This window comes from Pseudonaja textilis, chromosome 8 (assembly GCF_049901715.1).
Source record: "Pseudonaja textilis isolate UNSWEBS1 chromosome 8, rPseTex1.2, whole genome shotgun sequence".
NCBI lineage: Eukaryota > Metazoa > Chordata > Lepidosauria > Squamata > Elapidae > Pseudonaja > Pseudonaja textilis.
The window spans coordinates 53,186,870-53,210,436 of record NC_141997.1 but is presented as its reverse complement, the minus strand read 5'-3'; the positions used below and the strand labels follow the sequence as shown (position 1 = coordinate 53,210,436).

General features: G+C 45.2%; 1 protein-coding gene across 1 annotated transcript in view; it reads left to right on the top strand.

Moving 5' to 3' along the window:
* Window positions 1–6,480: 6,480 nt before the first annotated feature.
* Window positions 6,481–23,567, top strand: part of WDFY4 (WDFY family member 4) — a 95,832-nt gene continuing 78,745 nt past the window's right edge. Inside the window, exons 1-10 of the mRNA XM_087938117.1 lie at window positions 6,481–6,563; window positions 9,699–9,991; window positions 11,555–11,669; window positions 12,233–12,339; window positions 13,349–13,504; window positions 14,047–14,236; window positions 18,671–18,854; window positions 20,662–20,822; window positions 21,925–22,377; window positions 23,017–23,121. Coding sequence (XP_087794243.1) covers window positions 6,533–6,563; window positions 9,699–9,991; window positions 11,555–11,669; window positions 12,233–12,339; window positions 13,349–13,504; window positions 14,047–14,236; window positions 18,671–18,854; window positions 20,662–20,822; window positions 21,925–22,377; window positions 23,017–23,121 — 1,795 coding nt within the window. The 5' untranslated portion in view covers window positions 6,481–6,532. The remainder of the gene's footprint in view (window positions 6,564–9,698; window positions 9,992–11,554; window positions 11,670–12,232; window positions 12,340–13,348; window positions 13,505–14,046; window positions 14,237–18,670; window positions 18,855–20,661; window positions 20,823–21,924; window positions 22,378–23,016; window positions 23,122–23,567) is intronic.

Here is a 23,567-nt window from a genome sequence, read left to right as displayed (position 1 = left end):
AGCTTCTTCTTTTCCGAGTCCTGCTCTGCCAAGGGAGGGAGGGACAGAGCCAGGCATCCGTGCTAGCAGGAATTCTGATAAATGAGGCTGCTGGAGGATTTCCAACGAATGCAAGTCTTAAGTGTTGCTCAGGCTGCAGCAGTCCTAATGCAACGAATGGTGGCGTTTGCAACCTAATTCCAGAACTCGTGCATTCATCAATGCAGTTAATTAACCCTCTGTGCCCGTATTAGCTGGTTGCTGAAGCATTTCGTGGCAAATCTACCACAGCCCTTGGTTGCTGTAGCCAGCGTCTTCCTCATGTGCCCAAGGAAGGGCTCTCCGGCTGCTCACCTCCCAATTATCCTGGTTGATGCTCCAGGCCTTAAGCTGTCGAGGAAGCAGCTGCTCACCAGAGTCGGTTCAGCTCAGGCAGGAGGAGAATCATAGTAGCCAAACAGCCGGAGGGTGAAACTCTTTTGTTAATGGGAGCGAGAGCAGGAGCCTCTCTCAAAAGAAGCCACAGCCTTTCCAGAGTTATGACGATAATCATTCTGTCATCAGAGCAGGAAGAAGGAAGTCAGCCTTTCTGGGGATTCCTTCCCGTGAGAGGAACCAGAGAGGAAGCTATGGGAGCACCATCAGTTGAGACTTTCAAGAAGAGATTGGACTGCCATTTGTCAGAAATTGGGTAGGGTCTCCCGCTTGGGCGGGGGGTTGGACTAGATGACGTACAAGGTCCCTTCCAACTCTGATTATCAGTCATCTGTAATCTGTAAAGCTCTGAGCAGGGTGTGTGTGTCTGGGCCAGCGTCCCTCCGCACCAGCCCAGCACCCCATCTCAAGGACTCTGGTCCAAGCCCTGGCATCTTCTCAGAGATGCTGACATCAGTAGAGGCCACAGAGGCCAGCAAGCACACAATTCGTAGAGAGTTGGATCGGGAATTGTATCCAGTCTGGGCACAACAAAAATTAAAGAGGCCAACAGCCTTAATTTTTCTACATTCTGGGAAAACTAAAATTTCAAAATAAGCCAATTATTCCCCTCTATAATTTACCATGTAAACTCCTATCCAGGGACATGTTTTGACCTGATGGATACATACACAGATGTCATGTTATCCAGTTTGATGTGCGCAGCATTACACAAGGCTCAGAAAAGGAATAACAAAGTCAGCTAAAGAAATAAAAGTTTGAGATTAAAACAGGAAGCATTATATGACTAAGCGAGCAAAAGCCCATTTATCCACAGCTGTCTTCATTTCTTCCAAACAAACTTTTGATTTCCCCAAAAAGACCATATACTACTCCGAACCTCCTCCCTAAAGTGGCATGCCTTAAAATTCCTCCATCCATTATTTTCTTTAGTAAGCATTAAGCAGTCTTTTCCTTACTTTGGCAATGGCCAGCTGTCTGGACTTCAACTGCCAGAATTCTCAACAACAGCTCTACTGGCTGTGGAAGTCTGGGATCTGAAGTTCATTTAGCTAGAAATGGCTGAGATTGGGATGCTGCTACAGTTGCACCAAGGCAACTACAGTTGCATTAAGGTCACAGTAGTATATTTTCTCTCATTACAATTTATCAATTACCTGCATTTGTTATCCATTTTCTCTTCCAAAATAGTTTTCTTTTCTGGTCTTTGATAGATCCACACTGCCTCTCCTATCATATAACCTAACATTTGCTGCAGGTCATTTGGGTTCACAGGAGACGCATACACAAACACAGACAAATTCACACCCTCAATCAACACGGCCCATCACACTGTCAGTAAGCATTCTTTGCACCTTTATCTATAAATGCATGAAAGAAGCAACCAATGCCTGGTTTAGTGCTGAATTAAATATTCAATTTATTCTTTGTATCCATCTATAATCATTTCTGAATTTGAGCAAAGAATATCCAGTTTAGTGGTGGGATTCAAAAAAATTTACTACCAGCTCTGTGGGCGTGGCTTGGTGGGCGTGGCAGGGGAAGGAAGAAGCCTGCTTCCCAGCTCCGTCCTCCTGTGCAGGACAACCAAAGGAGACCCAGCCGATCAGCTGGGACTCAATGGGAGGCAGAGAAGAAATGGGGTTGGTGGGGCCAGACAGAGGTGGCATTGGCCAGTTCTCGGAAGTACACAAAATTTCCAGTCCCGGTCCTCCAGAACTGGTCAGAACCGGCTGAATGCCATCTCTGATCCAGCTCCATAACTGTACAAAACCCAACTGAGGCCCACTCGGTCCCTTTATTGTACATTTCTTCTACATCAACAAACTGACATTTGCTTCTCCAGAGGGGCATTTCTTACCAACCCACAAAACTCTCATCTCCATATCCTGCCCAGCCTGAAGCCCCACAGCTACTAATTCTGCTTTACTGTGATAATTCAAAAAAAATAAATAGCTGACTTACAGAAATGTTATATGAAATGAAATAAGTTTTAGAGGGGATATTTCATATCAGAGATGACCTCCTTGCCCAGGCTCCCTCCCACTTTGCCCTGAGCCCAGCAGAGGTTAGGGCTCCTCGCCCTAAGAGTTGAGGGCAGAGAGGCTGCCCTTCTCCGGTTTCATTCAGAGGCTTCGCTCAGTCTCCTGCTCCCCACTAGAGCCGCCCAGGTGGGGTCTGGGGGCTGCCCAAGGATTCAAGGGGAGAGGGGGAAATCATGTCAAAATGAAGCTGACAGGCCTTTTGGCCCAAGGATGAAATAGAAACTTAAAGTTAAGCCACCCTTTCTGAAAGGCAGTTGAAACCAGGCTTCCCCTGAATTCTCCCTTCCGTATTCCATTGCCCGATGCAGCCTTTTTTTTTTTAAAAAAAAATGTAGAATAGCTAATTGGACTCAGGCTCAATTGCTATAAAATGCTTGTTGTAATGAGCCAGCCTGGCCACAAGATGTCAGGATTGTCTTAGTCAAGAAGAATGACCTGGCTTTCCAGACTGACTTGCCTGGGATGCCTAGAGAAACCCAGCTAGTGGGCTCCAAGCCCTCCTTCCTTTGGCATCATTTATCTGACGCTGCTGGCACCCCAGAGACCATCATTCTCTCCTCCCCACCTCCACTTCTCCAGCCATCCCCCAAAGAGGAAGGTGTGGCTTTCTGGCACCTGACAAGTGCTGCCCAAAGGCAAACGGCCTGAAAAGCAGCGGGGGCACCTGGGGGGCGGCACCTGGGGGGCTTAGAGAAGGGGAGGGGACAGAAGCAGAGGGCCCCTCAACCTGCCTGAGGATGACTCACTACAGACAGGCTGTGTGTTTTGGAGGCAGATTTATGATTTACACATTTATGAAGCAAAGCAGGCAGAACTTGCCTTCCTATTGTGCTCGGAGCCAACTGAGGAGAGCCTCAGGGGGGTCTCTTGCCCTGGTGGGCTTTCTCCTCCCCAGGCTGAGCAGGGCACCTGCAGGCCTTGAGCCATTCCTGATTAGGAAGGGGTGCCCAGCTGAATGAATATCAGACCTTCATGGGGGACAATCCTCTGCTCCCTTCCTCACTTATGTTACCTGCATTGCACAAATATGTGATCGTGCAGATTTTTTTTGTAGAAGTGAAAAGGGATGATAAAGTTTGTTCACTGAACCATGAAAGAAGCGTGTGAATGCTCTCTACACCTGCATTTTCCCTGTAAAAGCAGAACATTCTGGCCATGGCAGAGAGCATCAAATTAACTTCTTGCAACAATTTTACCTACATTTGATGAAATAAGGTTTTAGTGTATTTTCCAAGAGATCTTTCTGCAAACTGAACAATTTTTGTATGCTTTAATATACAAAAAAAAACAGTGTTAATTTTATCCACCAAAGTGCTTTTTTTTTTTCTTCTGTTCAACTGAATCCAATTTTTGGAGACTTCCTGGATGTATTTTCTTGGCAGTTTTTTTCAGAAATGATTGCCTCCTTCCTGGTGCTGAAAGAAGTGACTGGCCCAAGGTCACCCGGCAATCATCATACCCAACATGGCAATAGAGCCGAGAGTCTCCTGGTTTCTAGCCTGATGCCCAGGGGTCCTCAAACATGACAGTTTTAAGACTTGTGGACTTCAACTCCCAGAATTCCTCCTCCAGTCATTTTAGCTGAGGAATTCTGGGAGTTGAAGTCCACAAGATCCTTGCCTTAACCACTACACCAAACTAGCTATCAAAGTACTTTTTAAAAAATCATAAAAATTGATACCACCATAAACAGTGGTAACTTTATATTGTTAGCTTGAGTTTTGAAAAAGTTTTATGTATACAGTAGCATCCTTCGTGGGAATCTTACATTTTTTGCAGCCCAGGCCAAAAAAACCTTAAAAGATCATCCTGCAAATGAGCCAGTTTTCTTCCTTGGCCTAGTAATGTCTTCCAGCTTAGCTGGGGAGACCTTGAGGATCTTGGGAAGGCTATGGTTAAACCAGAGCGGCTAATAAGAGAGCTTTGTAAAACCATCTTACTGTAACTGAATTGGCCTGGCCATTCCTTTCCTAGCAGAGTCTGATGGCCGATCTGCAAAATCTGGGCTTAATCCCTCAAAACACTTCATTACACTGACCATCAACTTGATAGCACCATCAATCTCTGCTTGGAAATGATTAGAAGCATTTGGGAATTTACCCATCTCAGCTACTCTGCGGGAAGATCGCCTGACCAAGGAAGGCAGGAGGGCTTCAGGACAAGCAGGTGATCGAGGCCTGGGGGGAAACCCGGGGTGAGTCACCTAGCCCCAGCCACACACCCACATGCAGGCCAAGTGGAAGCACCGTGGGTGCTTGGCATGGAACAGAGAGACTCACTATGAGCTGAGAGCCTCCATGACTGAATGAAAGACTGGGGAAGACATTCTCCTGGGAGGTCAACAGAGGAGAAATTTTAAATTGTGAAATTTGGCCCCTTGAAGGCTTGAATGCCAGCAGCAGAACTGGAGTAAAGCTTAGAGGCAACTTTTAATATAGCTGTCTCATCTTCCAGTTTCACCACAATTTCAGTCTTGCTCAAAATGTGCAATTCCCACTATTGTTTATATTGATTCACATTCAGCTCGCCATGGTACTCGGCTCTTGACCATCACTCTAGACTTCTTCTTTCTTTTGCTTATGGGCCTGGCGTGCTAAAATTGTACAACTGAAATGCTGTGTAATGACCACACTGTGAACACAATCTCCCACTTACATGTGAATAGACTCTGGTGCATGAAGAGTGGCTCTTTTGCATCAAAATCCCAGCGACAAGTCCTCTCATGCATGGCTCAGCCAGCTCCACCATCCAGGTGGAATTCGTATCCTCCAATTATACTGAATCACCTGGGGCTGTGGGAGGCTGCTTGTCCTATGGAGGAGAGTTGCCCTTGAGAGGGTGGTGAACTGGATTGCAGCCTTTCAGTACCCAAAAATTCATATCCAGAGAGTGGCTCTGGAAGACTCAAGAGGAGCCGTGGTGGTGCAGTGGTTAGAATGCAGCATTGCAGGCAAACTCTGCCCGCTGCTAGAAGTTCAACCCCAATGGGACTCAAGGTTGACTCAGCTTTCCATCCTTCTGAGGTCGCTAAAATGAAGACCCAGATTATTGTGGGCAGCATGCTGACATTGGTAATCTTCTCAGAGAGTGCTGTAGAGCGCTATGTGGCGATATATAAGTCTAAATGCTATTGATATATTCTGAACATCCAAACCCAGGCAGGCAATCCTGTATAAAAGGGTGCAATTGGGAATGGCGTAACCAGTGTTCATAATTTAGGTTTCAATATATTTGTTCTCCCACCATTTTAACAAATACCTTAAAAAGGGATGAGATGGGGAAAGAGAGCAAATTTGAACAGGTGAAAGAAATTAGAGCAGCTGATTGAAAACTACATATTAATTTCACTCAACAAAGTAACCTTTTAGTGAGGAGAAGATGATGATAAAATTCTCCACCTTTCAAGGTGCTATGGGGAGAAGTGACCAACACTGGAGTTACCAACTAACAGATTGGCTTTTTGGTCAGATTTTGTGGTCCAGAAGTCAGTCCCCCTTTTCTTTTTCATCTCCTTCTGCATTTCCTTAAACGGGGAAGAAGAATTATTTGCTTGGCTTGGCTGGCAGTCAAATGATCGTTGCATGGACAGGTAAATATTTACCTAAAAATTCAGGCAAACAGGGAATGCCTGGCTATTGGGACTTCTAAGGCGATGGGTGGGTGGGCCTCTTTGCCAAGAAAAGCAACACCCCTGTTAAAAGCTCTGGGTTATTTCAAGAATGGAGAAACTCTGGGAAGCTCCCTGCCACAGTAAAGAAATGGAGGAACCATTTCAAAGTGAAAGAAAGAAAATCCTAGCCAGGAAGATAGTTGGCTTCCTCTGAGAAAGGATCCCACCCAGGGATCCCCAGTTGATGACCATGGGTCTCGGCCCAGTCATTTGTCTCAATACGGCCAGTTCCGCAAAGCCTGGCCAGATAACTATTTCCCCCCATTGCCTTTACTACCTCCGGCCGAGCTATGATTTATTTGTGTTCTTGAACTTCTGCTTTCGCCAGGAAATAAGCACGGCTGCCTAGTCAAATGAAGAACAGGAAAGTTGTCAAAAACTGCTTTCCTTTTCTTGCTTGGAAATGCAACCAGCTCAGGACAAAACTTGCACCGGTAGGTCCAAATTTGCCCTCCTTGGGGTCTTCAGAAATTGCTGTCTCTGTAATGCTTGTAGAGTTGCTTCCAAATTAAACATTTGGTGTTGCTGTGTAAAAAAGAGGTGGTTTTGAGCTGTCATCTGGGAGGAGTTGAACTTGCTAGTTCTGTGGAATTGGAGAGGTCACTGGTGCTGTTGGCCCAACCACCTGTGTTTAAGTCTATGCCCCTCCTGCCTGGTTAAAGCCTCTGGGGGAGGGAAGTGTGTGGTTGTGCTGTGGTTAACATTTCTGTGAGGTAGGGGCATTAGTGAGAAAGTGTGTGGGGGAGATGCAACTCTGAAGACCCCTAGCTCTAGATCCAGCCCCACAGCTCTCTCCTGCATCCATACTGCATCCGGGGCTGTGTCCAGTCTTGGTCACCAGAATACAAAAAAGATGCTCTGGAAAGAGTGTGGAGAAGAGCAACAAAGACGGCCTCCAGGAGTCTGGAGGCTAAACTGTACGATAAATGGTTGTGGGAACTAGGTGTGTCTAACCTAATGAAAAGAAGGACTAGGAGTGACATGATAGCAGCGTCCCAGTGCATGAGGGGCTGCCCCAAAGAAGGGGAAGGGGTCCACCTATTTTCCAAAGCACCTGAAGGCAGGAGAAGAAGCAACGGATGGAAGCTCATCAAGGAGAGAACCAACCTACAACTACGGAGGAATTTCCTGACCATGAGAACAATGAACCAAGGGAATGACTTGCCTCCAGCAGTTGTGGGTGTAGATATTTAAATGTTTAGTTTATCTTGGAATTCTTTGGTTTGAGAAGGGAACTTGGCCAAATTACACTGTCTCCTTTCAAGCCTTGTTTGCTCTCCACTAAAATAGAAATATTAGAGGTTCTAAGTGGCTCTTCATTTGGGAATTCTAACATCCTCCTCAGACATGCTTTTAAATATTGCGGTGATTCAGTGTTACTTGCAGAAGATGATAACAAAAGGCAAACATTCAAATTACAAAGACAAATAATTTGCCAGGGCAAATCAGGATGCTCAAGTTTTAAGCCATAGGAACTTGTGTGCAGGGCAGAAAGTCTTGCACAGAGCGCAGAGCCTGTCCTTAGAGTGGGGTTCTATTTCTTGGTTCCTGAGGTTTCCTTTCCCTGTACAGTGACGTCTATGGGGTGTTGTTGTTATTGTTTTTGCTGTTTTGTAGCTATCTTCTTGTTTTCATCTTAGTTAATGTTAATCTGATTTTGCACAGAGTCACTTGAGCAATTGCTGACATGTCTGTAGTTCACTTTTTTTTTGCCCAAGTTACAAACGTAAATCAGAAACCATGTTTAGCCATTTACACTGACCATCTTTTCTTGGTGAAGCCACAGGGGGGCTGGTGATAATACAAAATGCAAGTGAGCGATGTGGCAAATGGTACCTTGCAGGCAGCAGGAGGTCAGTTTGCAAGATCTTTAGAATGTGCCTGGGATAAAATTAGCTGTGCTGATATGCTATTCTGCTTCTTCTCATTTGTACTAAAATGTGTTAGGTGGAAACCATGATTTATCAAGCCATAGTGGTATTCATGGCCTATCTGGTGATGAGTCTGGCATATGAAAGACCAAGTCTTGACTTGGAAAAAGAATATAAAAAGAAGAAGACATCTTGTGTGTTTATGAAACTCAGAGAAAGGGGAAGGCCATACAGGACTAGCTCAGAATGAAACGAGTCTTATCAAATGGTGGGTGCAAACACTCATGGAAACAGCTATTTGCTAGACATTAAGTTTCATACACACACATACACACACACACACACACACACACGTATGTATATGTATATGTGTAGGTGCATATCTTCTCTCTCTATACCAATGACTGCATCTCAAAAGAACCCTCTGTTAAAATACTCAAGTTTGCAGATGATACAACAGTGATTGGTCTCATTCGAGATGATGATGTATCTGCATACAGACAGGAGGTTGAACAACTAGCCTTGTGGTGCAACCAGAACAATCTTGAACTAAATACACTCAAAACCATAGAAATGGTGGTAGGCTTTAGAAGAAACCCTCCTATACCACCACCACTTACAATACTAGACAACACAGTACCAACAGTAGAGACCTTCAAGTTTCTAGGTTCTATCATATCTCAAGACTTAAAATGGACACCTAACATCAAAAACGTCATCAAAAAAGCACAATGAAGATTTTTTTTCTGCACCAACTCAGAAAGCTCAAACTGCCCAAGGAGCTGCTGATCCAGTTCTACAGAGGAATTATTGAGTTTGTCATCTGCACCTCTATAATGGTCTGGTTTCGCTCTGCAACCAAACAAGACAGACACAGACTTCAACGAATAATTAGAACTGCAGGAAAAACAATTGCTTCCAACCTTAGATATATGAAGATCCCGTGAAGTGTTGATACTGCTTTATACTGAACTGGTGAAGACACACTTGGAATGTTGCTTCTAGTTTGGGTCACAATGATAAAAAAAGTGTTGAGATGCTAGAAAGAGTGCAGAAAAGAGCGATAAAGATGATTGGGCTTCTGGAGGCTAAACTGTATGATGAACAGTTGTGGAAAGTAGGTATATCTGTCCTGTCAAAGAGAAGGATTAAAGGTGTCACGATAGCTGTCTTTCGGTACTTGAGGGGCTGTCCCAGAGAGGAGGGCTTGTCGGCCTATTCTTCAAACTATCAAGCAAGCTGGCAGATCTTTAAAGAGAGATGGAAACTTATCAAGGAGAGACCCAACCTAGAATTAAGGAGAAATTTCCTGATACTGAGACAATTAACCAGTGGAATGGCTTGGCTCCAGAAGTTGTGGGTGCTCCAACACTGGAGGTCTTCAAAAAGAGACTGTACAGCCATTTATCCAGAATGGTATAGGTTCTCCTACTATGGGCAAGGAGTTGGACTCAGAGGTAGCATATTCAGCAGGTTCTGACCACTTCTGGAGAACCGATAGCGGAAATCTTGAGTAGTTCGGAGAACCAGAAAATCCCACCTCTGACTGGAGGTTTTAAGTATCCTTCCCCTGCCAGGCCCACCAAGCCATGTCCATAGAACTGGTAGTAAAAAAAAAATCGAATCCCACCATTGGTTGGACTAGAAGACCTCCCTTCCAATTCTGTTATTCTATGTTTTTGTTCTATTTTCTTCCAGATCATTTTGACCAAAGCATGGAACCTGTGCTAGAGCTACCAAAGGCCTTGGAAGAGAAAGCGGACTCACCAGGTGATCACGGAAGCCAGGATCCCACCTTTCTCAAAGGAGGCAACGGGGCAGCTGTCCAAGGGCAGCCTTCACCCTGTGGCGAAGAGCCTCCGTGCCAGCAGCTCTCCTTCCGACAGGAGACCCTGGACCAGCAGGTCTTGGAGTACATGGAGGTGGCTCTTTTCCTGAGCCCAGAAGAACAGCAGAGGCGATGGCTTGCTATTCTGACCACTTTTCTGAAGGTTAGTTGGTTTTCACATTATTGGATATTTTCAGCAGAAGGACGTCCAGCTGATATCCATAACAACAAAGAAAAAAGGGAAAAAGCAGAAAGGAAATGGCCTACCTGAAAGGGCCTCGGGAAGGTGGCGTTTTACGTCCGTTTGGAATCAGCAGCTGGTTTCAGGTTGGGAGGCAGCGTCATTCAGTGGATTGTTTAAGAACTGCTTGATGGGACAAGGACCCATAGAGGGAACCCTGGAAGTCTTGGAAATGTTTAGCAGAGAGAGGAAACTAAAGCTGCCTTCAGGTAGTGCTGCAGAATTTCTTTAGTTCCATTCCACTCTTGCGATCTCTCCTGTCGTTATTGTTACTTCATTTACTTTAACACAGGACAACATTCAGGCCTGTGTAAAGGGACCTAGACTTACTTCACCCGTGATTGGTGCTGTGGAAGTGTCAACCTTTTGCTGAGCTGAAGCCAAAAAACACCGGTTTTCAAGTCAGCTACATTTGCACTTGATTTTAAACTTATTTTTTTTATCAGTTGTTCCTTTTTAGATGGATTTTGGGATAACGGTATGATTATGGCGGCTGAGTTGTTGAGGATCATGCAAGCTCAGCTTCATAACACCACAGAAGTATTTTTGCTACAAATGATGCCATGGATCAGATGGAGCTGAACAGGGGTTGTTGTTAAGGGTTCATTAACAGAATGTGGCAATGTTGCTTAGCTGTGGCTTCTAATTAGCAACGAAGGAGCAATTTGCACTCCCTCTGCCTAAACTTGCTGACCAACTTCCAAGTTCTTTGTACAAAAAGTTCCTTAAATCCAGCATGGACCTAAGAGAACGCTGCACCTAAACGGCAGCACACAAACGTTTCATACCGCTAACATTTCAGAATATTCTCCTTTTGCTTGATCTGATTTGTGACGATTTAAGCTTTGGTGGTTTTCTGTTGTAGTCTGTTGTATTTTTATACTGGTGGCTCATAACCAAAAAACAACTGTAAAAGTACAGCTGACCAGACCAGCAATTGTGTTGGGAGTTACTGGCCTAAAATTAATGAACTTATTTAAAGTGTTAGGGCATATTTGAATTAACACCCAGTGTATATGGAGAAATGGGGCTGCATGTCTCCTTTCTCTCTATTGTTCACCAGTTCAAAGCTGTTTGATGGACACATGCTGGTGAGCTACAGATCCTCAAAGGCTATAAAGATGGGTTGGGCCTCCTCAGCGTGCCTTTCAGTTGAGAAGGCGGCCCTGGGGAAAGCAGCCACTGGGACGGTCCAGGTGCTGAGCCTGGCCTGAGTAGGGATGTCCAATTGAAGATGGCTGTTTGGATGACCTAGTTGGCTTCTCTGGCTCCAGGAGAACCCATCCTGGAAGGTGCTGGGAATGCAGTAGTTGTTAGAAAGCCAGGGTAGTTATCCTACTTTCCTCAAAGAAGGACAATCCTGAATTAAGAAGCTTCCAGCTAAGAATAAAAATCAGTCAGGGAAAAAAATCATTCTGGTAGGGAAAATTACCAAGTCAATGCATTGAATGACATTTTTTTTGACATTACAAAAAAATGTTTTAGGCCTGTGAGCAGTCAGATGGCAGCATCAATTTTCCAAATATCCAGCTTTTAGCAAGTGAAACTTCGAGTTTTCTGGTGAAAGAAATCAAGAAGAAAATGAATGGAAACTCAGTAGGTGAGCCTCTTTATGTATTTGACCTGCAGCCCCCTCTCTGCTTTCTGCTTTATCTTCTTGTTGAAAAGATCCGTGCCGGCTGTGTCCACCAGCAGGCATTAAAAACTCTTGCCTTTATAGCTCTGTTTTGTTCAGGCCGGGTCAGGATACCAGTTCATTCCTTTAGGGCACGACAGAAGGAACGATGAGCATACGGAACGGGAGACTTCTGTAAAAATTGTAAGCAGCCACAGACTAATAGCGGAACAGGACAAGAAGATTAATCTAGTACTAGATATGGCTGCAGGGGAAATTCTCAGAGTTGGCAAGGAGCCAGGAAATTATGCTGCTTTCCCAGAACGGCTCTAATGTAGTGTCTGCTTTATACGGCAGTTGTTTCTGGTGTGTTGAATGGATTTCTGAATGGTTGGTGGTAAGCACGCATGCAGAGCGTAATGGTGTTCTGCAGCCGCGTGGTTCTTCATGTTTGCCTGGAGTCCATCTCCACTGGCCCCTCTGCCACCATTCACTGACCCTCTTGTTCCTTTCTTGCATGGTGTGAATATTGGCTGCCACAAGAACAGAAGACGCTCGACTGCTTGTGTGGCAATTTCTGCAGTGGAAGGGAGAGCTGGATTCTGATGGTTACCTGCTGCTAAAATCAATCTACTCTCTTTCACTCTACACCTCGGTAAGAGAAAGACTTAAAGAATTTAAGGATGTGTATTTTCAACAACATAGTCCCTGTGGGCTTTCTTACTGCTGGCAAAATGGAGGATTATGTTTGAAACAAGAGACCTGCTTCATCTTATGGGCATCGATGCTCCAAGAGTGACTCTTGGGGCAAAAGCCACGGTTTTAGTGGTATGGCAGCTGTGCCAGCTTGTCTTCCGTTATTATTGAGGGCTCTTTTAAGACCAATAGGTGTTCTGGAAATTACGGCTGCCTTGGCTGCATAGAGTAGGACAGAGTTGAGTTTTCTGGATTATTGCTCGGGAGTTGAGCGGGGAGGCAGTACACAAGCAATCAGGCAACTCCACACCATGAAGGAGCTTTAAGTGCCAACTGTCCAAATTACTTTAACAGTCCAGTCAATTTTGGAGAATAAGAGAACCTGATGAACAACAAGCCACTTCCATTTAAACACTTTCCATGAAGGTACAGAACTTTTAAGATCACTGTATGTGATCCCCACCCCCATATATAAATGTGTTTTTTTTAATTCTAGAGTTTATTGGGTTTCTGTTGTGATAATGAAGCTGGAATAGTAATTTGGAATGTTTAGACACTCAGAATACCAAACAGGTTGCAGACCAGCAGCTCTGAGAAGGAGAAGCTACTAGTCTGGGGTGAAATTCAAAAAAAAAGATAAGTCAGGACAGGAAACACAGAAATAAAGAACAAATTTGCAATTGAAATTTAAATTGAAAACTTCATATGCTATAAAATAAAAACTTACTACAAAAAAGAAAGAAAGAAAGAGGAAAGAACCGGCAAATAATGGAAGAAAACAGAGAAGAAGGTGGACACCAAACTTTGGAAAAAGTACCAAAAGAAAAATTGCAAGAGGAGCTCAATAAGAAAATCCAGAACAATGACCTGTGCTGCTTTTCTGATCAGTCTTATTTTTTCTCACTAAAAATGCTCCCTAAAGATTCTGAAATTAGCATCAAACATGGTGTGCTTTTTCTTTGGGGCAGGACCAGGAAGTCCGCTGGAGTTTAATCAAGTCTGGGTTGCCTGTGACGATGCTGCAGTGCCTCCACCTCTTCTTCGTATCTCCCCTGGATGCGGCTCCTGGGGGCAGGGAAGAGGAGGACCAGGCCCCACAGAAGACCCAAGACATGCTGGTGCAGGTGGGTTAGTGGCAGCTGGACCTTGAAGGGCCATCTAAAAATAGACTAGAAAAGGATGTTTTGTTTGTTAGGATTCCGGCAGTTACTCCAATTAAATCATGAACCTCGAGCCACACTCCCAAACCTTGAAAGAATTTATTAGAAGTTAACATGTCGGCATTAGCCTGGGTGTAGCCGACTCTGAGATACATAATTCACTGTCACCCTTGAACCTGCTTTTCCCCCCACCCCTCTGGGTGTATCATCCAACAAAACACATCCATAGCCAAGAGTCATCAATCATGCTCTCCAATTAGATTTTTGCATGGCAGAAGCTTCAATCATCTAATCAGTCTCTGAAGAAAATATGAATGGAATGTACTTTCGATTCCACACTGCTGCCTGCTCTTTGAAACACCCCCCCGCCTTCTGTTGACAACTATAAAAATGTATACAAAATGTTTTATGAGTTGACATTGTTCTTTAAAAAAGGATATCCAGGATTTGCTTGGCAAGTTTTATTTGAATCAAATAGTGGCATTATTGTTCTTATTTGCTTTTAGACAATGGTCAATATTTATGCAGAGAAACAAGGAGTGGAGATGCTTCTCATGTCCAGCCATCTTAAATCTTTGATCCTAGCCAGATCCTCCCTCTGGGATCAAGGCAGCCCTGCTTGGAAACAGCCTACAAGCCAAGTGCTACGGACGATTTCAAAGGCCCTTTCGGAGGCCACCATTTCATACCTGCAAGGTAACGGGGCCCTAATTTCCCCTGTCCTCAGTTCACGAGGACTCAGCCTCTGTGGAGCCCCTCATCCTTGCTCCCTTCATGACCCATGGGAGGGAGGGGGGCTTGTCAAGACGTCTTTGTCTTAATTCTTCATAATTACAAATGATTCTTTGTTTTCTAATGGAGCACAGTTGCATCCCCTCTCGCCTTTCCATCCACTGTCCTCTCTCTGTTTTGCATTATGTGTTTTTCTTTCCTTAAATGCGCAGGTGCAGTTTTACCTGCAAGAGCCTGATAATTGTTTCTAAATTTTCTGTGCAAAACATTTTCTGCGCCTCTTGCTTTGTGGATGTTACTTCCATGCAGGGAGGAAGCTTCTTTGCTGGACTGCATTCATGGAAGTTGTTTCTGTTATCCACTTACCTGGCACTCCGCTCTTGGAATTGATAAAAACCAGGGATGGGATTCAATTTCTTAACAACCGGTTCTGTGAGCGTGGCTTAATGTGTGGGTGTGGCTTGCTGGCGGGGTGGGGCTTGGTGGTCATGTGACTGGGTGGGTGTGACCAACTCAATGTCACTCACCTCAAGGGGTGCCTCACCTGGCCCCTCCCCTCCCAGCATTCCTTGTCACACCCAGCCTCAACTTTATAGTTCTGTAAAAATGCTGTTCACCATTTTTTGACTTTATTATCTACGTGCTAGAGACGTACTTTCATGGGCCACTGAAGGGAGGAAATGGCTCACATGCTTTGCTCAAGAGTGTGACAGGCAACAGGCTTTTAAGGGGCTGCCAGAAAGAGGGGGAGGGGAAGGCAAACAAGAAGCAATGGATGGAAACTGAACAAAGAAGCAACAACCTAAAACTAAGGAAACATTTCCTGACAGTGAGCACAATTAACCAGTGGAACTGCTTGTCTCCAGAAGTTCTGGGTGCTCCAACACTGGAGGTTTTTAAGAAAAGACTGGACAGCCATTTCTCTGAAATGGTATAGGGTTCCCCCCAAGGTCCCTTCTAGGTGTTATTCTGACACCTTTCCCAGGATCTTCACTCAGAGTTTGGCATCCTCAGTTTTCCTGCCTGAGCAGGGGGTTGGACTAGAAGACCTCCATAATCCCTTTTAACTCTGTTAAACACACATGTATTTATGCTCTGGACTATAGACATGTAAACCCTGAAAAATACCTGGGCAAAAGATAAGCAGTAAAATCACTCTAGGTGTAGGGACAGTGCAAAATATTAATATATGATAAATAAAGGTACAATTAAAAATAATAGCACAGAGTTTTCTCTCTCCCCCCCCTTCCTTCCAGTTTCTTTCTTTCTTTCTTTCTTTCTTTCTTTCTTTCTTTCTTTCTTTCTTTCTTTCTTTCTTTCTTTCTTTCTTTCTTTCTTTCTTTCTTTCTTTCTTTCTTTCTCTTTCTTTCTTTCTCTCTCTCTCTCTCCCTTCCTTTCTTTCATACTTTCTTTCTCTCTCTTTCTTTGTTTTTCTCCCTTCCTCTCTCTCTCTCTCTCTCTCTCTCTCTCTCTCTCTCACACACACACACACACACACACACACACACACACACACACACTTCTAACCTTGCTATTCTATGATTCTGTAAGGATCTCCTGCTGGAGCAGGGATTGGGCTAGAAAGATAACTTCCGGGATCCCTTCCAGCCCTAGATTGCTATGCTGTTTCAGAGTCTTCTGAAGCCAGCGTTGGTCTCCTTCCTTCCTCTTTTTTCTTCCTCCATGTATCTATCTATCCATCCATATATCTCATTCACTTTCTCCTCCCTCCCTTCCTCCCTTTCTTTCTTTGTCCCTTCCTTTCATCTCTCCCTTTCTTTGTTTATCCCTTTTCTTCCTTTTGCTTCCTTTCTCTTTTTTTCTTTCTTTCTCTTTTCTCTTTTCTCTTTCTTTTCTTTCTTTCTTTCTTTCTTTCTTTCTTTCTTTCTTTCTTTCTTTCTTTCTTTCTTTCTTTCTTTCTCTTTCCCTCTCTCATTTCTTCTTTTTCTCTCTTTCCCTCTCTTTTTCTCTCTCCCCGCCTCTTTCCCTCTCTCTCTCTCTCTCTCTATCTGTGTGACTCTCTATGGCTCTCCCCCTGCCCGTATCTCTCTCTGTGTGTCTCTCTCTCTGCCCCTCTCCCTATCTTCCCCACTCTCTCTCCCTCTGTCTCTCTCTCTCTCTCTCTCTTTCAAAGACATGGCTGGGCCAAGCCAGCAAGCTCTCCTTGGTGCACTTTGCTACTTCTTTCATTTCTTCTTTTTGGAATCCAGACTGGCTGAACAACGATCGCCAGCCACAGTGGAAGCATCCCTTTGGGCGATCCTCCTCCTCCTCCTCTCATGACAAGCAGCTGTGGTGGGGCAGGGGGGGTGCACACGCGCGGGGATGCTCCTCAAGCGAACAGCCACCTGCCCCACACCCAGTTTTTCTGTGCTTTGGCATTCACTTGAGGAGCGTTTCCCTGTGCATGTGCACCCCCCGCCCCACCACAGATGCCAGTCACGAGAGGACTTCTTTCGCTGAAGAGAAAAGGAGGGGGAATTTGCCCCTTCGTGGCTTGATATGAAGACAAAGGAATCTTGCCTCAGTAAAGGAAGAGGAAAAAAAAAAAGGATCGAAGGAGGCAAATTTGATTGCCTTTGAAAGCCAAAGCATAGGATATTCGAAAAGTCTCTTGCATAAAAGGGGAAGGGGAGGATTCTTGCCACTCCCTGCAATTCAAACTGAGGCACAGAGCTTAGCATTCCACATTCACTCCTGCCTTCAACATTACTTTGCTTTATTACAAATCCAAATTAACTGTCTTTATACTGATAGGGTTCAGGACTTCAAATAACCATCTTTTTACTATTCTGTATCCTGTACAGATGCAGATAGATAAACTCCACAAAACATCCATAACAAAGTACTTTTATTGGTTCATCAGGTATCCTCATAACTCACATTTGAGACGAAGTTCTTCTTTAATGACCAATCCTTTGCATATCTGTCTTGTAGGTAAAAAGATGGTTTATCTCCTATCCTTTTTCTCTCATCTTGTAATGATAGAAGTAGAACAGTTACCATGAGTCCATGAGTTCAGCCAAGAGTGAGGAAAACTCCCCCAACCCATCAATGGTCAATTTAGTGACCAATTAGGATTACAGATGTGGTCACGTGACATGTACTACATTTCCCAGGATACCTTAACTACATTTACCATGATGCATTCCTTTAAGGGAACAGCTCGCAATTGCTACCTAACTATCCAATTCCCATACACTGGCTGGACAGCACAAGGAGGAGGAGGAGAAGGGTTGCCTGAAGGGATGCTTCCACCACGGCTGGCGATCGTTGTTCAGCCAGTCTGGATTCCAAAATGAAGAAATGAAAGAAGTACCAAAGAGCACCAAGGAGAGCTCGCTGGCTTGGCCCAGCCATGGCTTTGAGGGACACACACACACACACACACACACACACACACACACAGAACGTTCCCTTGTCTCCCAGCCAACGCTGCCATGGCCCTGCGGCTTCTTTGTGGCTGGGGGAGAAAGAGAACGCTCCCTTCTCTCCTGGCCAGCATGGCCGTGGCCATGCAGTGGGGAGGCAGCTAGCTAGCTAGGACATGGCGAAGCAAGCCAGTCAAGCCCAGGGACGGGGAGGAGGGACGTCGCAGCGGCCTAGACTGGCCCAGGAGTCGACTCGACCGGGGCCTGCTTGTAGGCTCATTCACCCAAGGAGATCAGGGCCACGGTGGGAAGCAGGCAGCAATGGCAGGCAAAGGCAGGTTAGCAATGGCGGGCGAGATGAGGAATAACTGGGTGGGGCAGGGTGAGTGGGCGGGCAGGAAGGGCCAGGGCCAGCCAGGGGCGCAATTTACCGGTTCTCTGAACAAACTCTGAACAACTGGTTCTACCGAACCGGCCCGAACCGGTAGAATCCCACCCCTGAAAAAAACTTTTATATTTTTTTTCATCAGCTGAACACATGGCCATATTTGGTGGTCATTTTCTTCAAGGACCATTACAAGCTTGCAAGCCACAACTGCAGGTTCACCATCTCTCTTGCTGGTCTTTCATGCTGTGTGATGGGAAAAGTTTCTTAAGCTGGCTGCCACCCCAGGCGTTGAACGGTTGACAGTTGGCGTTATTTCTCCTTTAGCTTCGGGCTGCTGCCCAACTTTTCATAGAGTTCGGATTAGATTAATCCAATCTGAGCAATCCAGCAGGGTGCTGACCCTTTGACTGGATCCAGTAAGGCTCTAATTATATTCTTACACTTATCCTTTCTTGATTTAAACATTATCTTTTTCCAGTTCAGAGGTGGTAGGCTATATTTTGGTCTATCTGAAGCTTAATGTAAATTCACCTTATGGTGCCAGAAGAATAAGTAGAAATTTCTATAAAACAGAGTGAGGATGACTATAATCTTACAGGTGGCCGTTACTTATTACATGCAATACTTTTCTATCTACAGATTCCATCAAAATGTCTATCCACAATTTGTCAGAGCTTGATGATTCCTTGCCTACTTGGGAAGTATGTGAATCCATCAATATTATCCTGCATTTTGTGAGGAATTCCTACCTGATTTCCCCAGCTTTGCTTTTGGAGTTTGAGAACAATGGGGGCCACCAGCTGCTGTTGAAAATTTTTTTAAGGCAAGTCAATTGATAGTATAGTAGCTGCCAAGATGTGCCGCTAAGAGATTTTTGCCTCACTGTTTTATTTGGGGGGGAAAATACTTTCAAGTATCTTTTAACATTCATGTATCCTTGTAAATGCACATTTCTGTCCAGTGATAGAATTCAGATTGTTGGTTAAACCATTCTGGACAAAGACTGCAATAACATGGTGCATCTAAAATGCAGATTATTCAGTTTTCTTCTAAAACTGTTTTAGTTTTCTTTTCTTTCTTTCCCTTTAAACTCTGGACAATTTTTCTTCAAGGATAGACTTTAATAACTTTATCCCACACTTCTTGCAAACATAAATCAAAGCTTGTGCCTTTTTCTAGGCATGTTTGTCACGTGTTCAGGAGAGACCAAAAGAACACAATGGTTCATAATATCAGTAGATCAACAACTGTAGGCTCATCCTGGCTAAAGCTGAACAGTGCATACCATGGGGCTTTCCCACCCCCACCCCCACCCCCACCCCCAAAATAAACTGTCCTAATGTGACACCAGGACTCCTTCCCCATCGGGGGCACCGGGAAATCAGAGAATCTGAGCAGAATCTCTTTGAGAGGGCAACCTAACCCTTCACCCCTTCCAAAACTCACTTCAGGAAGACACCAACCCTTTCCCCAAACCCAGCAGCTGCCTGATCAACCAAACTTTAAGGACAAAGAGGTATTCTTCTAGGGCCATGATAGCGAACCTATGGCACATGAGCCATTTGTGCTGGCATGCGAGCAGCGGGCAAACTTACCTCACTGTGCGTGGGCACACCTCACAGCTGATTTTCGGTGGGTTTGAGGCCATTTTTGGCCTCCCAGAGGCTTGAGGAAGTCTTCTGCAGGCTTTGCAGGCCGAAAACTAGCCCTGTTTTGTCATTTCCTGTTTTTCTGAAAATACCAGAAGTGACAAAACAGGGCTAGTTTTCAGCCTGCAAAGCCTGCAGAAGCTTCCTCAAGCTTCTGGGAGGCCAAAAAAGGCCTCAAACCAGCCAAAAATCAGGTATGAGGTGCAGTGCAGGTAAGGGGGTGGGGGGGGTGAATGGGGATTGCACATGCATGCGTAGGGGACGGGGGGGCATACATTGCCTTCTAGGTGCTGGTACATGAGTGCAAGAGTGCAAGCGTGTGCATAGTTTTTGCCACAGGAGCCCAAAAAAGGTTAGCCACCACTGTTCTAGGGCTTCACAGAGTGTGAGAAGTGATACTATCACCTTATACTGCACTAGTGAGGTCACACTTGAACACAGTGTCCAGTTCTGGTCACCATGATACAACTAAGAGGTTAAATCCTAGAAAAAGAGTGCAGAGAACAGCAACAACGATAATGAGGGGGCTGAAGGGAGGTTAAGGGAAGTGTGTCTAGCCTATCAAAGAGGGGGATTGTGGGGGACAACACGTAACTGTCTTCCAGTATTGAGAGGCGGCCACAGAGAAGCGGGGATGGACTTATTCTCCAAAACTCGTGAGGACAGGGCAAGAAGGAAAGGGGGGAAGCTTGCAAAAGAGAGAGATCCAACCTAGAACGAAGGAGGTATTTCCTGACCGTGAGAGTCAGTGGAATAGTTTACTTCCCAGGATTGTGGGTGCTCCATCACGGGCGGTTTTCAGAAACAGGCTGCAGCCTTTTCACTGGGATAGCAGTATAGGGTCTCCTGCCTTGAGCAGGGCTGGGACTAGAGAGGCCTCTGACGCCCTTACCAGTTCGGTCGTTGGGTAGGGCTTCTATATTCTATGCTTGCGTGCAAACTGGTTCTTCTGCCTGTTAAGTATTCCAGTTGTGTTTCCAGATTTGAAGGGCCACTGGACAAAAAAGAAAATGCCAGCATAAAAGAAACATTGGACTTACTGACACAACTTACACTTTGTGGGGAAACTGAACTGACTGTTTCAGGCAATATAGTATATCCACAACTGCCACAGTTTAATGAGAAACTGCCCCTTTCTTCTGGTAAGTAACTCAGATAGGAGTGAGTTAGGACATTTAAGTCAATGGCATGCAAATATAATAAAATATGTCATAGGGAATATTTTAATATAATCTAAGAAATGGAAAGGGGGGGGGGGAGAAACTGCCAATAATGCAAAATGCCATGTATTGTTGGCTTACTGACCACAAACATGACTATTCAAGAAATGCAACATAATTTTGTTTCAAGAGAATTACATTTTTACATTGCATTTACATTTTCTGGTTTCATTGTTCCTTATAAAATGGAAATTAAAAGCTGAATTCTTTAGAACAGACTTGAGCAGAGATTATTTTATTACAAAAAATGGTAATACAGATGATTATTCTGCCTTGAGTGTTTATAAAAGTAAAAATGGGACATAAATTAGATAAAACAATAAGTGTCCTTTATCTCTGTCAGTAGCACCATGTAAAAATATACTTCTAAATAAAGATTCCCAAATTCAATTAAATTGTTCTTTAAAAAAAAGATTCTCGTACAATTAAATAACAGCTTATAGAATAGGTTGCATTTATTGAACATGTAAGAGCTGTGGTGGTGCCATGATGAGAATGCAGTATTACAGGCTAACTCTGCCCACTGCCAGCAGTTTGATCCTGGCCGGCTCAAGGTTAACCCATCCTCCCATCCTTTCCGAGGTGGGTCAAATGAAGATTGTTGGGGTGGGGTGGGGGGCAACAGGCTGACGCTGTAAACAGTTTAAAGAGGGCTGTGAAGCACCGTGAAGCGGTCTATAAGTCTGAAGGGCCCCTGCTGGAAGTAAAGTGCCAAAGGACTTTCCTCCATGCTGTGCTTAAAGAGAATGTGGGCGGGTGGAAAAGGGTCCGGAGGGCGACCAAGAGACGCTCTATGAGGGCCCCTTGAAAGGGACATGCAGGCTTCACCTGGGGAAGATTAGCAAGGGCCACCGGGAGGACCTCATGGAAGACAGGCTTGCTTTCCTCGCTTTCCGCTCTAGAGATCCAGACGAAGACAAATGGCTGCAATATGATACATTTTCCTAGATTTAACACAAGGAAGGGAGCGACAATAATTTTAAAATTGTCACAGAAATTGTTGATAGGAGCATTGTTTCCACAGGAAAAAGAATAAGGAACCTGAAAGCTTTCCAAGTACTAGAACTGCTTTTTCAGAGATCCAACAACCCAAATCTCTGCCAGTACATTTTGCTTGTCCTGAAATCCATCTGGACGTGGGACCCCGTGAACTTCTTCCTGCTTGAGGGGTCTCTGCAGCCCATCTGCCAGTTTGTGGGGATCATCCCTCTGAAGCCCTTCCAGGTCCAGGCTCAGTTCTTCCAGCTGGTGGAGTCCGTGGTGGAGGACCTGTCTTACATCCCCCACGAGATCCTGAAGAAGATCCAGGGCCTGATCCATGAGAACGCCGAGCCCTCCTGCGCCTCGCTTGCCTTGGGCTGCCTCCACAGCATCGCCCAGAGAGACCCCCTCTTGACGGATGTCTTCAGGGACTCTGGACTCTTAGGAATGCTGCTTGTTCAGTTGCGTAAAGAAGCCAAAAGGCTGATAAAGAAAGGTATCGTGCCTATTCCATAAATGCACGCTTTTCTAAATCTTTTCCAAACTCCTCCTGCTGGGAATGGATTGCCCGCAGCTCCACCTCTTTCTCTGGTTGCCTCTGGTCTGTAAGAGCCCCGCTTTGACCCCAAATTTAGCTGCAACCCACACCTAGACAATCTGCCCCGTAGGACGTGCTGCTTCCTCCCGCTGGACCTTCATTTAGTGCCAGCAGAGGTTGGACACCCTGCTCGCTTTTTAGGGGAATGAAACATTTGCACAGAGAAACTCTCGCTTCCTTCTCCTTTCCCTCCACCATTCACGGTATAAAAGCAGCTTCCTGTCAGGGGCTAATCTGAGATGTTACCTGCTCAGAGCTTCATTGGATCCTCCCCCCACCATCCTTGTACTTTTGTTACTTTCCCACAACCCTCCCCCTCTTTTTAGGTCCCATTTTAGCTCCCCCGCCCCAATTTCCTTAACCAAACCCTGGTGTTTCTTCTTTTTCAAATCTGCTGCCTCTCCTCACCTCCTCCTGAGGCAGCAGGTCCAAGGGAGCTCTGTCATTCTGAGGATTTATTTTCCTGGTTGTGGGAAGGGCAGCCGCCCCCACCCAACGCTGCTCATGAGGAAATGGGCCTGGTTTCTTGTCATGCAGGAAGCACTCAATCAGGTCCTGGGGTGTCGGAACCTGAGGGTCTCCTCCTCAAATGGATTCTGAAGATGGCAGCCACTCTGGTGGTGGGATCTGTCAGGAACACAGGTAAAGCTTCGCTGGCCACAAGGTGAGGGTGGCAGAATGCTAGTTCATGGGAAACTTCCTCCGTTGCTTCCCCCGCTGAGCATGAAGCAAGCGGATAGTCCTGTCCCCTGGTGGATAGTTGCTCTTCCAGTCTTTGCACTGCTCTGGTCTGTGGAAGATCCACGATTCAGGGACCTCCCCATGAAAACAAGGACAGGCCGCCGGAAAGAAAGAGAGGCAACCTTTTCCCTCGTTGCTTTCTAAAGACAATCTCCCAGCAAGCGGAGGGACTCAGGGACCTGGCTGTGGATTCAGAAAAATCTTACAATTTTAGAGAAACTGTAAGGCCATTACAGATTAATCTGTGCGCCATAAAGCATGCTAATGTTGGGTTAGCCTAATTCAACAAAGGAAAAGCAATTCCTTTTTCCTTTTCATGGAATCTTAAAAAAGGCCCAGATAACACA